Source organism: Pyxicephalus adspersus, chromosome 1 (genome assembly GCF_032062135.1).
Source record: "Pyxicephalus adspersus chromosome 1, UCB_Pads_2.0, whole genome shotgun sequence".
Classification (NCBI taxonomy): domain Eukaryota; kingdom Metazoa; phylum Chordata; class Amphibia; order Anura; family Pyxicephalidae; genus Pyxicephalus; species Pyxicephalus adspersus.
This window is the reverse complement of record NC_092858.1, coordinates 8,715,858-8,731,109: the sequence shown is the minus strand read 5'-3', so window position 1 is coordinate 8,731,109 and position 15,252 is coordinate 8,715,858. Positions and strand designations below refer to the sequence as shown.

The 15,252-nt window shown below is 41.8% G+C and overlaps 1 protein-coding gene across 6 annotated transcripts in view; it reads left to right on the top strand.

The window, feature by feature from the left end:
- The first annotated feature begins 223 nt into the window (after positions 1–223).
- Positions 224–15,252, top strand: part of EMSY (EMSY transcriptional repressor, BRCA2 interacting) — a 33,423-nt gene continuing 18,394 nt past the window's right edge. For 4 of the 6 annotated variants that reach the window (XM_072401816.1, XM_072401785.1, XM_072401794.1 and 1 more), the window contains exons 1-10: positions 224–564; positions 5,565–5,664; positions 6,871–6,945; positions 7,597–7,781; positions 8,910–9,062; positions 9,623–9,882; positions 9,966–10,233; positions 11,574–11,825; positions 11,989–12,138; positions 12,471–12,641. In XM_072401816.1, the coding sequence (XP_072257917.1) occupies positions 495–564; positions 5,565–5,664; positions 6,871–6,945; positions 7,597–7,781; positions 8,910–9,062; positions 9,623–9,882; positions 9,966–10,233; positions 11,574–11,825; positions 11,989–12,138; positions 12,471–12,641 (1,684 nt within the window). In that variant the 5' untranslated portion in view covers positions 224–494. The remainder of the gene's footprint in view (positions 565–5,564; positions 5,665–6,870; positions 6,946–7,596; positions 7,782–8,909; positions 9,063–9,622; positions 9,883–9,965; positions 10,234–11,573; positions 11,826–11,988; positions 12,139–12,470; positions 12,642–15,252) is intronic. The other 2 variants (XM_072401805.1, XM_072401774.1) reach the window with 1 other exon arrangement.

The following is a 15,252-nucleotide window of genomic DNA, read 5'->3' as shown; positions in this document are numbered from 1 at the left end:
AGTAGATCACATTGAGATAGAACTATTATTTCATTGGAAAAATACCGAGTCCTCCTGTGTTGCAGTACCAACCAGGGTTCGCTATAGTTTATTTTTTATTGTCCCTCGCTGGCTTCCGTCGCATGTCTCTACGCTCATTCCCTCCTACTCCGCTCTGTGTTTGTCTCAGCTGCCCGTCAGCCAATCGGCTTCAAGTAACATATCTTCCGGCGTGTCCCGCGCATGCGCAATGCTACCGGCGCGCCATCTTGACAGAGGGAACCGCAATCAAACCCGCTGGATCTGTGCTGACCAAGCGACGGCTTCTCCTTTTGGAGGGGCCGGGAGGCTTTCAGCGCTTCGCTTCTGACGAGGACTCTCCAAGTATCCCGCCACCGGTCTACCACTGACAGGACGGGCTCTTGCTGTCACAGGGGTCCCCTCGGCAAAGTGACAGGGGCTTCAGAGAGTGATGCCTTCCAGGTCTGAGTGACCGCACAGGACGTCAGGACAGGATGCCTGTGGTGTGGCCCACCCTCCTGGACTTTAGCCGCGATGAGTGTAAAAGGATCCTCCGCAAGCTGGGTAATTATTCCCTCCAATTCTCCCTTGTATCCCCTGACAGGACACTGCGCATGCGCGGCTTCCTCTGTGTATAAATGATGGAGGACACGCCCCCTCCTCACTGACGTCAACGTGCTACCCAGTGAATGTAAACACAGGAGGTGTGTGCGGGGCTCCTCCAGCAGGTGGCGCTCCTTCTATGATTAGATGTCATTTCCTAAAGAGAGGAGTAAAGAGAACCTGTCACCAAGCATGTAATAAACCCACCAATGGAAGCTGACATTTTTAGCCTGCAGCTGAGTTCTGAGACAGAACAAAACTAAATATCTCATATTTAAAGCTGCAGAACATTGCTGATTTTCTATTCAAAGTGCCTATTGCACGATAATTGGAGCACTGCTGCTTTTCTATTTAAAGTCCTTCCTACACAATATTTGTTGCTTGCATTAAAAATGAGGTTTAGGTTTCTGTAAGAGAGTAAAGCCGTGTAACAGCCAGGAAAATATAATGATGGAGGAGAAAACCTTTTACATATATGGGTCATGTGACCATGCTCTCATTTCTGCTGCTTTTATATTATTTGCATTATGCAGGGTACCCTGCAATCTGTATTTATTAAAATAAATAAAATATGAAAAGCTTTTGGGATTTATGGAAGGGTTTTGCAAAGATGGGACACGCACGTGCCCCTAAGTCTTTAGCCTTCCTGCAGGATATGTAGCTACCCCTGGAGCTGGGAGTAACGGCGGAAGTTGTTAAAGAAACACATGCAAGATTATAAACAACAGGTCCACTATAATTCCCCCCCCCCCAGCATATACAGGTAGTTCCCAAGTTAAGGACATCTGACATAACGACGACTCCTTCCCTGCTCGCTGTGTGCAGGACAGAGGCTTGATGGGGGGGGCTTGCATGACTTGCAGAAGAAATCTTTTGCTAAACACAGCTGATGTTATGGGTGATCTTAGGGGGGTGAGCTCCTTCTGCAGCCTCTTGTAACTCTTTAATGACCAAGACAAACTCTGCAGTTGTTTCTTTTTGCATATCAAAGCACAGCTTTCTCCAGAAGGTAATGAATGTCTAGGCTCCATAAAGATTTATTTTATTTTTTGCTTTGTGATTCACTCACAGTGAGCATTTTGTACAGTGACACCATGCTGCCTAATATTATGGTGAAACAAACATCTGTCCTAATTGCATTTATTAAAATAATGTACCTGTTCTGACTTACATATTCAACTTAAGGACAGACCTACACTCCCTATCTCATATGTAACCCGGGTACTACCAGTAGTCATTGCATGCAGTTCCTTGCATAGGGAGCATGCAATAGTACTGGGGTTGGCTCACTTCTGAGGAGATTCCTCAGCCCTATGCAAATCTATAACTCAGTTTCTTATCCTTTTTAATGTGTGGGAACCCTTACACAACCCTCAGATGTGATAGTCATAGCAGTGACAAGCTGTCCTAAGTCAGGTCAGCTCCTTTGGGATGGCGAACCAATCTTGAATGTTGCATGTAGCGCCTCCAACTAAATGGGAAAAAAAAAGATGAAAAAATTTTGTTCCACTGTTATCCATTTTTTTTTAAATCTCTATTTAATGTACAGCGCTGCATAATATGTTGGCGCTATATAAACACAGTTTATTAATAATATTGTGACTTCGCCCTTATACAGCATACACGTAGTATATCAGGGCTCACCGGTGGCAGCAGATGGTGATCTGAATTTTAGCTCTGTGACTCCACTGTCTGCACAATGATACTTAAATGTAAAAGAGAACGTTCAGTAAGACTTGTCAGTGTTTGCTGGCAGAGTAATGGGAGTGATAATAGAAATTAGAGATCTCCATAGCAGAGCTGCCAGGCTGCAAAGTCTCACTGACTTATCACAAAGCCCAGCCGGATGATGACAGCCGTGTGACTACTGAAAAGTGTCGGGTGGTGCGCTCGGCTGGGGAGAACACGGTGTTAGATGAATGTAAGTAAGATGTGTGCTGCTCCTGGCTCTAGCTTTGCAGTATAGACTTCACATAAACCCTAATCCTTCAACTCTCCGCACAGCTCAATACCTACTGACATACAGACACCGAGTATGCCAATTGTTTACACTCTGATCAGTTCAGGCCTTCTGACTTCTATGAGTAACAACCCACAGAATAAAATGTGTGACTAGGGCTGTGCTGAGCAGGATTCCAAACCTTGTAGATGGGGACTGCTTCATTTATAGTCTACACATCCTTTAGGACAGTGATTTTCAACCACTGTGCCGCGGCACACTAGTGTGCCATGAGAGATCTTTAGGTGTACCGTGGGAAATTATCTAATTACCATTGTCGAGTGTCTGTGCTGTAGTGACTGGCGGAGTAATGTAATACTCTTCCATGTCAGTGGGTGGCAGTAGGTAACAGTTTTCTTGTTTATTCTTAGAGACAAAAGAATTAGATACAGAGTGTCATTTTGTAACATTTTTGATTTTGTGGTGTGCCGCAGGATTTTTTCAATGTAAAAAAATGTGCTGTGGCTCAAAAAAAGTTGAAAAACACTGCTTTAGGATAATCTATATATATAAAATTGTATGTATGTATGTTCCACGGTCGCTGGAAAGGGCATGGAGATATTTCAACCAAACTTGCTATACATATGACTGAGACTGATGTGAGTGCACCAGCCATCTTGGTACAGCGCTGTGCTATATGTCGGAGCTTTATTTGGATGTATGTGTGTCATCACAAGAAAAACACATGGAGACATTTCAAGCAAACTTGCTATGTTCCACCATCACTAGGAAATGCATCGACACATTTCAGCCATGGGACCTTATAATATAATAGTATTATATAGTATATATTAGTATAAGATTGCAATAAATAAATACCTGGGCAACGCCGGGTAATCAGACAATATATTACAGACCAAGGGCAGGTTTATTAAAAAAGAAAAAAAAACGATGCAAACTTAGGCTTAGTACTTGTGAGCAGATCCACTGCCAATTCTGTGCCTAAGGCTGGCTACACGTCAGATGGTTCTCGTACGATATTCTCCTCAGGGCTGATATCTGACGAGAATCTGGTGTGTACAGGGCTCGCTAGCAGATCCACGGACGAGGAATGATCGTAATAATAATGACAGGGAGAGAAGACAGCGGGATGTCGCTCCATCGTTCTCTCTCCTTGGAGTTGTATGTACAGCACTTGATCAGCATCAGTCTTTTGTCGTTGGAAAGGATCGTGAAGAATCCTTTACAACGACAATCATTGCATGTGTGTACATAGTCTAACCTGGCCCACCAGACTTTTTGGATTGGTAGTAGCTTGATTGTAATCAAACAAAACAGTACAAATGTACACGATTCTCCGCTTTCTATTGTTCAGTAAAGCACAAACTAAAGGAAACTCCTGATTGTGTCCCCATTCATTTGTTCATAGTCATGGCACGATTTGTGAACTTTTGCTCGATATTTGCCAGCGCTTCTGAAACTGGAAACTGGTTGCTTACAGTCAGTTGGCTGTCAAATTCTCCTCAGGTTTACTGGTGGATTTGATCATTTGATGGCTTTATAGGTGACAATTTGTGGCTGTGTTTTAGGCTAACACATTGCTCAGTGTTCTGTGGCTGTCTGCTTTTTGAAAGCTCAACATGAGACCGCACAGACCTCCATCATTATATATGGGGGGGGGGGGATTGTTTGGNGGTTTGCATGTGGACCCTTTACCCCATAGCTTGTTTTCCAGGGAATTGTGTTGATTCCCTTGGGTTTCAGGCAGTGCCGAGGTGATGGGGAAAGTACTTTTTGCTGTCTGTTCATTACAGCTTTCTTTACAATATGAGAGGTTTGCACGATCCATGCTGAAACGTTTTGGTTTTGTTTTTGTATTCTGGAGAAGAAGGCAATAGGAGGAACCGGTATAACAGCTGCAGTCTTCAACCAAGAAATATTTTTAAGCCGGGTGGTTTCTGAAAAGTGACGGGTGGTGCGCCCAGCTAGAAGGGGCCGGGGAGAACACTGTAAGAGGTGCAATGTCTGGAGGGTTCGTCATTTGTCTATCCAAGATGATGGTGGACAGGATTAGCCAATCAGGTTCCAGCTATAACTTAAAATCTGTTTTTCAGATGGATTTGCTCTTTAACCATAATTACTTCTTTGTGTTTAAAGACTGATTTCTTGTGTTAGCCTAATAATATATTAATTATCATGCTACCAAAAGGTAATATGGAATACTAAATGTTAGGCCCTTGCTGACCTCCTTCAGTAATTGGTGCCATTGCTTTTGAGTCTCTGACCTGGAACAGGAAATGAAGCCTGAGAATCAGAATAACAGAATAGGAAGACTTTTCAAAGGGAGTTGAGCCTAAAGCTTGGATATTTGTGTGGTTTCAATATGAGGGCTATTTCTCTTTCAGAAACAAGTGAACCCCTCAACAGTCAGAAATCTAGTTGGGTCTCCCCTGTCCACCTCTTATTTGATGTACTCAGTTCTTGATAAGCTATTTAATTCATAAAAATCCTTTGTAGCTGGTTTTGGAGCCACAGTTTTTTGAAAGAGCTGACCGCATACTTCTATTTCTGACTATTGTAAGCCTACTACGGCCTGTTTGGTGAATGGCATCATGTTTACATTGCCTAAATTTACTTATTAAAGTGTAATATGATCTCTGTGCTATGACTTCCTCTCCCTCCAGACTTTTTTAACCATTACCATGTAATAATCTGTTTTGGCTGGTCGTGTGAAGTTCTTCCTTCTCCGTCTTTGGACTCCTCCATGTGTTAGGTAGTCCTGGTTGATGCAAGTATGCAGCAATGATAACACAACATTAATGCAGCAAAACATAATAACCAAAAAAAAAAATATTCAAAGACGAGTTACACCCCTAGCATTGATCGTATCACTTGGAATACAAAAGCGATTAGTCAAAAAAAAAAAATGATCCAGTCACTCTGTATGGCTTTGCACAGTACTACCAACCTCATATGATTTCATGAGTTCTATACAATATTGATTTATGTTTTACTTTTTCAGAGCTGGAGGCGTATGCGGGTGTTGTTAGTGCCCTCCGTGCCCAGGGAGATCTCAGCAAAGAGAAGAAGGACCTTCTAGGAGAGCTTTCTAAAGTCCTGAGGTAGGTTTTTATGTTAATTGTATTAAAGCGGATGAAGAAAAATTGCATCCAACAAATAATGGCAAAATTGGAAACTTTTAAATAAGTTTGTCTTTTATGCAGCCTAAAAAATAGGTATGGAGAGAGAAATCTCTGTATAGTAAAACTTCAAACAAATTATTTTTACAAATCATCAGAATGGTCTCTTCAACCGTCTACAGTCATTTAAATGGTACAAACACTACCATGAAATATATAAAGTTAAAGCGTACCTAAACTCAGAATTTTCACTTTACATAAAAGGTGCAACACCTTTTTTTTTTTTTTTTTTTTTTTAAAGGGTGCATAGGGTATAGGGTCCCCCTATTCTCGGCAGCCTAGGCGGTCAAGAATTAATTGGAGCACAAAGCCTCCTAGGATACTTATGTCAGGCATCCCGGGAGGCTCTTGAGCACTCCTTCTGTGCATGCTCAGGCATCTCGGGCATGTGCAGAAAGGAGCCCTTTTGCTCAAAGATAGAAATTTGCCAATCTCATGCATGCTCCTGGGTTGGGTGACGTAGGATGAAGAACCCAGCAGAAAAGACTAAGATGGCGGCGCCTGGAGTGCTGGCTCCGGGACGGATGCCGAGACAACGCGGGACCAGATGCCGGACACCCCCGAAGTGATCGGACTGCCCTGCGGGATTGAAGGTAAGTGGGTTTTTGTTTTTTTGTTTCATTGAGTTTTGAGTACAGTTCCTCTTTAAAAAACATACGTAACATCAAAAGAAAGCTTAAAACTTCCAAAACAACACCTATGAAAGCAGAACTAAACCCGCTATACTTCCCTTTACCCATTCCATCGCAGGATACTACAATCTTCTTCTCTCCCTAAATACAATCTTTGGCCATCTTGATTATCTGAACCAGGATGCTATATAATTAAGGCCTGAAAACACCAAATCCTTAAAACTGGAGATCAGTTTGATCCAGCAATTATCAGTATTTTTATTCTTCCTAGCACAGCATATTATGTGTTTGATGTTTAACAGCACCTATTGTTTAGAAGCAATATATGAAGCATGCAACTTCACTTTTATTGTTACTTCAACCTTTCTGAAAATAAACCCCCTCACCTGTTTGTTCGTTGGACACCTTTCCTGATCATGTATAGGATTGTGACACTGATCTTTGGTCTGATCTATAACTGTATTATATATAATATATGGTATATTATTTCTTTTAGCATTTCTACAGAACGCCACCGTGCCGAGGTACGCAGAGCAGTGAACGATGAGCGCCTCACCACTATCGCTCACAAGTAAGACTATAGGAACAATAATACTCCATTTACTTTGTTCTCCCCGAACCGAGACGTTTCAGTAACCACCAGGCTGCTTTTGGGTTGTTAATGAAAAGTTGGCTCACAATACAGGGGCTGCCACCTGCCTACATCGTCTTCCTACGCAGCTTAGAAAAGTTAATATTCACACACATTCAATCAGTTTTTTTTTTTTTTTGTTTATGCTTTCTATATAATTTTGTTTTAAATTCCCACCTTTACCATCATAGTGACAAGGGTGCTGTTCTGGCTACTAATCCTCTCTAGTAAAATAAAGGTAGCAAGTTGACGGCACACCCAAATTGCAGGCACCCTATGGTGACATTACAGATTAGAGAAGTGAGAGCAAAGAAATGACCTAATCTGTAACCTGCTGCTTTGTCAGTGTACCGTTGCAGTCTTGATCAAGCTATATTGGCTCGACTGCAGTAAAAAAAAAATAGGCTGTGTAGTTAACAAATTTGTATTTCAACTGCATATATAACAGTCTTCCTGTACTATTATTTTCCTTAAGCACTTTGCATAAAAGTAAGCCTATTCTTTTAAAATCATGAGTTCTTGATTGTAAGTCTTGTTGATCCTGTTTTGATCAATGTTGTGTGATTATTCTTGATATCTTGTCTTTTCTAGCATGTCTGGCCCAAACAGTTCTTCTGAATGGTCCATCGAGGGCCGACGATTGGTACCATTGATGCCACGCCTAGTTCCACAGACGGCTTTCACTGCCACTGCCAATGCCATAGCGAATGCTGCTGGACAGCACAACTCTTCACTTCCAGACCCTGCAGAGACTGGGAACAAGGAAGGTGAGGAAGGTGGTATCTCCTCTTAATATTTTAAGTATGTTTAGTTTGTGACAATATGGCATGGGTTTTAGAATAATTATATAGTGTAGTATTAGTATATGATTATATAAATACTTTTAAAGCTATGATATTCATTGCTTCACAGTCATGTCACTAGCTGTCCCTCAAAGGGGCTCTTAATCTAATGTCCTAAACATAGTCATATGTCATTGGTCCATAGTCCTAAGTCTGGGAGCCTATTTGGAGAGGGGGAGCCAATTAACCTGACTGCATGGGTTTCATCTCACATTTCAAAAACATGTAAAACACAAAGAGAACATACAATCTCCAAGCCCACCCAATTTGACCTTAAGCTGTGTTAAATACATACTCTGATGGTGTTTCGACCAAGATTTGAACCTGGGACCCAGCACAAGATTTTGTAGGTATTTAAAGCTGCAAATGTACCTTAGTATTAGCATCTTTCAGGACCTTCAGCAGTACTCAGAATGAGAGGGGGCAGCACCTGCAATCTATCAGATGTGCTCTATTGATATATACTGACAAAGAGCTCCGGTGAAGTAGGTTTGGGTATGGAGAAAAGATCACTGTTTAACATGTAACAGAGAACATGGAATCTTTAGGTAAAATGCTACTTGGCAGGGCTATGCCAGGTTTCAAGATTGAATAGGCAGAAAAGCTAATGTTAATTTGTTGAGTAAAACGGCTCCCTTGTATGGCTATAATCTGTTTAATTTGCTGATTGCCCAGTCATCACCTTTTTTCTAGGCTGTTAGGTAATTTATGCAAAAAATTAATAGTATGGTCTTTAACATGTTGTCAGGGTGTATTAAGAGATTGGCCATCAATGGTTAGTTGACGGATCTACATAAAGATTCAATTGAATGCTTTGTGGGAAATTTAGCTAATTAGCTTAATGTCACGTTATCCAAATCCGTCTTTTGGTTTCATAAACATGTTCTCAATCACACAGATATATATGTCTTTTAGCCGCTACCCGACATATGAAACGTATGAGGGCATACTGGATAGCATTAGAAATCTTTTGGCTCACTGATATGTATTTGAGAGATACATTATTGCAGTTTATGTATGTAATCAGCTTATGACCAACATCTGTTCTGCTTCTCTCTGTAGTGGTCGTGTGTTATTCTTACACAAGTACAACATCCACGCCTACATCCACCCCAGTCCCCAGTGGAAGTGTTGCCACGGTCAAGTCTCCTCGGCCTGCTAGTCCAGCATCCAATGTGGTTGTCCTTCCCAGCGGCAGCACAGTCTATGTAAAAAGTAAGTGAAGATTTGCAGTATCTACAACCCATACAAAGTGGAGGGAGCTTCTCCTGTGGACATAAAGAGAATATTACAACACCCTGCCTCAGTACTCCTCTTAAGATCCCTGAGCCCTGATGCAATCAGTGGGTTGGCTCTTAGCAGGAGATATTCAAATATCAAAATGCTTTGATACCGCATGCCTCCCTCTGTTATGGAGTAGAGCGGGTATAAAGATCTGTAGCCCTGCTCTGAAATGATAATGTTTCTACCTCATAGACTTAGTACAGTAAACTTTGTCACTCTAGGACAGGAAGAACTACTGGCAGAATCGCCAGGTGCAAATAAAAGGGGTGATGGGGGGGGGGGGGGGGGAGAGCTTAAAAAAAGAAATAATGCACCCACCAACTGTGATAATAAACTTTTGTTCTTGGGTTTAAATAAATTGAGTTTAAATCTGGAATGCTGACACTAATTCCTCTATGGAACTGTTGTGGCACAAGTCAAGTTATTCCTGCTTGTGTTAGAGCATAGTCACACATGACGAGTTTATACATGAATTACCTTTTGACCTTTAGGTGTCAACTGTTCAGATGATGACGAGAAGCCTAGAAAACGCCGCCGGACAAACTCCAGCAGCTCGTCCCCTGTGGTCCTGAAAGATGTCCCCAAACCAGCAACGCCAGTATCGAAAACTATAGCAGTGCCGGTCTCCGCAAGCCCCAAAATGAGTAACATCATGCAGAGCATTGCCAACTCCTTGCCGCCTCACATGTCTCCAGTGAAGATTACTTTTACCAAACCCACTACGCAGACCACAAACACTTCCACTCAGAAGGTAAACATCCAAGGTTTCCAGTGCTGAGATCAATACTTCTAAATATATTTTCCTCCTATTTAAACTTTTTTCTTTTCTAACAGGTGATAATTGTAACAACGTCCCCAAGTTCTACATTTGTCCCAAACATTTTATCGAAGTCCCACAACTATGCTGCAGTTACTAAACTGGTTCCTACGTCTGTCATAACCTCCACCACCCAGAAGCCACCTATTGTAGTCAGCTCTGCACAGTCTGTCATTGGAAGCACCACCACCAATGCGCCATCATCTTCTTTGTCTACAGGATGTATTGCTGTCACCACAGTCGTCTCTTCAACACCATCCTTGGTCATGTCTACAATGGCACAAGGTAAGAGAGCTCTGTAGACAATATCTGCATACTGAGATCTGGCTGATTGCCCAGGGCAGTTTGGCTTTTTCTGGTCTAGTTTGTGTTCCAGTTCCAGCAGAATATCCAAATTCACAAATCATTGCATTTCACACTTTTAAAGTGTATGCCAGTCGTAATTTGTTAGTCAGGGCTGACTTTCCTTCCCTTCCTGGTATAAGAACGACTGTCTTGTGCAAGCTCTGATTAGAACATTTGAGTTTACACAGAGGTTCAGGGGTAGGCTAATAGGTGTTGAGTAGTTGGCGGTCTTAAAATTAACCGGTTGCTTTGGCTGCACAAGTTTGCTTACAGAATTTCCCCAGCTGGGCCTTATAAGCCATCATGTGGTTGCAGGAGCTCAAATCCTAAATAAAGGTATTAGTTTAGGGAGCATTAAGCATTATGACCTTTTTTTTCTGAGTCTAGGGCGGCTATGAGAAGTCTGGAAACAGGTTACTTTTTTTTCCTATATATGAAAGCAGTGTGTAATACCTGTATATGACCTAGTAACGGCCTCATGCAGTCTTTATGTAACATAGCAGAAGGAACACTTTGCTTCCTGGTACAAGAAGAAGCCATTGTGACAGGTGAAAATATTATACCTATGCTGCACCTCCTTTTACTGTGTGGACACAGACTAGGGGGTGGATCTAGGACGACTGGGGCTCAGGGGACTTGGGTTAAATGAGGCGGCCCATTAGATATCTAGTGGTCGAAAAAATGTGCTGTGGGGTAAAGTTGATTAATGAAGATGACTATTAGATCAAAAGCTTGTTTTAGTTAATATCTTATTTTTTGGCATGTTTTGCTTTTAAAGTTCAGTATTTTCCCCAGCCCCTTTTACCCAGGTGCACCACCCGGCACTTTCCTGCGACCATCCGGCTGTTTTTGGGTGGTTACTGAAGAGTTAGGTCACAATACAGGGGCTTCCAACCTCCTACAATTTCTTACCACCCAGCTTAAAAAATTTCTGGGTTGAGCACTGAAGTTGTATTCCTTGGATAGATATATTAACAGAATCGTTATGCTGAAAATAATTTAAGAATAAGGTAATCTAATCTTAGAAATGTGTCCTGTAAGAGTTTGTTCATTGTACTTTTTTGAGGGAAACATTTCAGTGTTCCCAAGTGTGTGGTGCACACCTAAATGGCGGTGCTAAACCCACCTTGTGTACAAAGTCTAAAAAACATAAGCAGTCCCATGGAATTCTTCACGCTCTCAGCAAACTTTTTCTTCTGCTGCCAATGCATGGAGGAAAGCAAGGCAGGCATAAATGTTAGATTGGTTTGGATGACTGTTTGCTTTATCTTTTCATCCAGGTACCTCAACATCTACGGTAAAAGTGCCCTCCAATAGGCTGCCTTCCCCCAAGACCCTGGTAGCTTCCCCTGGGCAGATCCTGGCGCAATTCCCCAAGCAGTACCAGCAGTCTCCGAAACATCAGATCCACCAAATATCAGCGCAAGCTCCTCCATTATCACAAGCGTCCACTATTACCCAGCCGTCTCCCACCCCACCTCCTCAAGTGCCACCAGGGATGAAGCCTACTATACAGATAAAGCAGGAATCTGGTGAGCACTTGTATTGTGAAGGGCAACAACCTGGGGCTCTTGTGGATTAACCTTCTGGTGCCTAGATGCTCTTTGCAGCATCCATTTAAAAATAATTCTGACTAATTTGCAAAAGTCTGTTTGGTTTTTCTTATGTACTAATAAATATATTTTTCTCCTGCAGGTGTTAAAATCATCACACAGCAAGTTCAGCCCAGTAAGATCCTTCCCAAGCCAGTGTCTGCTGCCTTGAGTAGCAGCAGCAACACCCCCATCATGGTTGTCAGCAGCAATGGGGCCATAATGACGACTAAACTGGTTACCACACCAAGCGGTGAGAGTTCATTTTGCCTTACTTTGGGGGTATAGAAAAAGTTAAAACTATGACTACAGTTACTGTAATATAAGGGTATCTTTTGGCTTCAGTAGTCCGTCACACACCTAAAATAAACATACAGGTAACTGTCCAGCCAATTGTGTGACAATTGGCTGGTCACATGATCTTTATATATTCATGCTGTGTCAGTGATTCATGGTATTAAAGGTATCCGAACACCAAAAAGGAAGCAGTATTTTTTAGAACCATATCACCAATGGGGTTTGTGTTTATTATATTTATATTATATCATTTAAACATTCTAAGCTTTGCCTTTTCCTATTCCTTAGGGGCCCAAGCCACATACACAAGACCAGCTGTCAGCTCCGCTCTTGGCGCTCGTATGGCGGCTACTCCTGGTGCCACCTATGTAAAGACAACCAGTGGAAGCATAATCACTGTTGTGCCAAAATCTCTGGCTACACTTGGAGGAAAAATCATTAGCAGTAACATTGTGTCTGGTGAGTATCACAGCTTCAGCTCATCTGGCAGCGCAGGATTTTACTCCTTTCCTGTCTTTTCTCTTCCACAACTCTTAGGTCTGTTAGCCAACAGCACCACCTACTGGAATGTATGTGTTATGTGCTCAGATCAAGTCAAAAGGGCCTGTTCCTAAAATCTATGGAAAGCAAAACTGGAATTCTAGCGGAGTTGTTGGCTTTAGTTTCTAAATATTATTCCTTGCTTAAAGATTAACCAAAAGCATACCGTTAGATTAACTGACATCCCTTTATTTATTTATTATTATTTATTTAATCGACCTCAGACTGTGGTAATGACATGACTATTGTAGGCATATTAGCTCAAGGGACATTAGATTGTGAGCTCCTTTGAGAGACAGTTAGTGACATGACTACGGGCTTTGTAAAGTGCTGCGTAATATATCAGCGCTTTATAAATACTAGTTAATAATAACTAAAGTTCCACTTTTTAAAAACCATTATCACACAGGGCATTATTGCAAAAAGGGACAGGCGATATCCCTTCTGCAAAAATACCTCCTACCTGCCTGATCGCTACGGGCATCTGTCAATAAGCGGTGGTGCTTCAGCTTCGGTTGCCAGATTACCCGGCAATCCCGGCTACCCCGTATGTGCCGGGCATTGACTACTGCACAGGAGTTGCATCATCCCAGCCCAGCCAATTTGGATGAAGATCGTCTACAGGATGCTTATAAGATGATGACGGCGCCCTGTGAGGTAATGGAGACAGGTGAGTATCATGGGTTTAGTTTTGCCTTAATTCCTTACAACAAAAAAAACCTTTTAAATTTGCCAAGTTGCTCTTTGTTTCTCCTCAGCAATATTTAAGGGCGCCAACCTAGTTACATTTTCATTCATACTTTACCTTCAATAGATGCAGTGGCTGTATTTGTTTCCTTAATTCATTTCTTTTATATTCCGCTGATAATTCTGCCAGTAACATTCTCTGTCCCTTGATGGCTATTTAGTCCACTACTGTATCCATGAAGGAACTCGGGTTGTCATTCAGGCTGTACTGTCAAATATTTCTGCCTTTTAATCTCCCTAGCAGTAATCAGGAGTGTGGCTCGGGGTAAGTTATCCATACCAAAAACAGTAACCCCCAAGCCACATTCAGGGTGGAATTGCCAGGGAGTTTTCAAGTCTTACCTGATCCCTACGTGCCCGCGGCATCCTTCAGTGTTGCCTGGCATCTGCGTCCCCAGTGTGTGAACATTGGGAGACGTGAGGCCAGGGAACGCAGATGTTGGCCAGGCAGTGCATACGTGCGGCTGCAGGATGGGACCAGGTGGCAAATTATTAAGTATTTTTTTTAAATGTACCGTTTTGACATTTAAAAATACTTATTATTCAGAACACCAAGGAGGTTTCTCTCCTGAACATTTTTTCAGCTGTGGGTTGCATTAAAAGAAATCATTACTGGGATATGGGGTGGATTTGTTAAGGATTTGTATTTGTAAGGATAGAGAAAATTTGAGGGAAGATGGGTAAAGAAAAAGGAACAAAGATTAGAAAATGAATTAAAATTATCTAGTATAAAATATCATAGTAGAGCAATTTTATAATGTGTTTTTCAAGGCAACTGGTGGGGACTCTGGATACCAGGGGACTGGTAATATTAATAATTACTATTAATATTACTACTTGCTATATAAATACTGCCAACATATTACGCAGCGCTGTACAAAGTCCATAGTCGTATCCCTTGGTGTCACTCAAAGGAGCTCACAATATAATGTCCCTACCATAGTCCTATGTCTTTATCACAGTCTAAGGAAGCCAGTCAACCTAACTGCATGTTTTTTGAAAGTAGGAGGAAACTGGAGTACCCAGAGGAAACCCATGCAAACATGGGAGAACCTGCAAACTCCATGCATATAGTGTCCTGGCTGAGATTCGAACCTGGGACCTAGCGCTGCAAAGGCCAGAGTGCTAAACACTGAGCCACCGTGCTGTACCATGCATACACTGTTGACAATGTATGCATGGTTTGGAGTACTATTTACTGACCAACCCCATTGACACTGGCCTTTAAAAATGATTTGGGTACACTTATCATACCAAAGTAAATGTGATATTGCCCAAACATTTTCCGGTGAAGGATCAATCGCTGCCATTGAAAAACACGTGGACGAGGAGTATTCGCCATTGGAGAATGTCCTCTAAATTTAGATTTATTACTTTATAGATTGGCCTTATAGAGGACCCCCAGGTATTATGAAACAGTAATGGAGAGGATTAAAAGAAAACGTTTATGCGTATACAGTGAACCAAAAAAGAATATGCCATATTCTAAAATCCATAGCAAGCAATTAGATTTGTTTATTGCTATGTAGCAATATTTAAATCGGATTTCTGTAAATAATTGTAATTGAAGTCATTGTGTTTATCCCACTTTCTGAAATCTAATGCAGCCTCCTTAGTTCCTGTCTGTAGGCCAAAAGTCGTTTTTCTTCTATTTATTTTTGTTTCAGCTCTTTTATAGTGTGAGAGTTCTGGTAACAGCTGCCCCATGTCTCTCTTACAAGGTGTTATGATGGGCTGGTGTCTCCAGACGGTGCTGCATTCATATGACACCTTGTAACTTTGC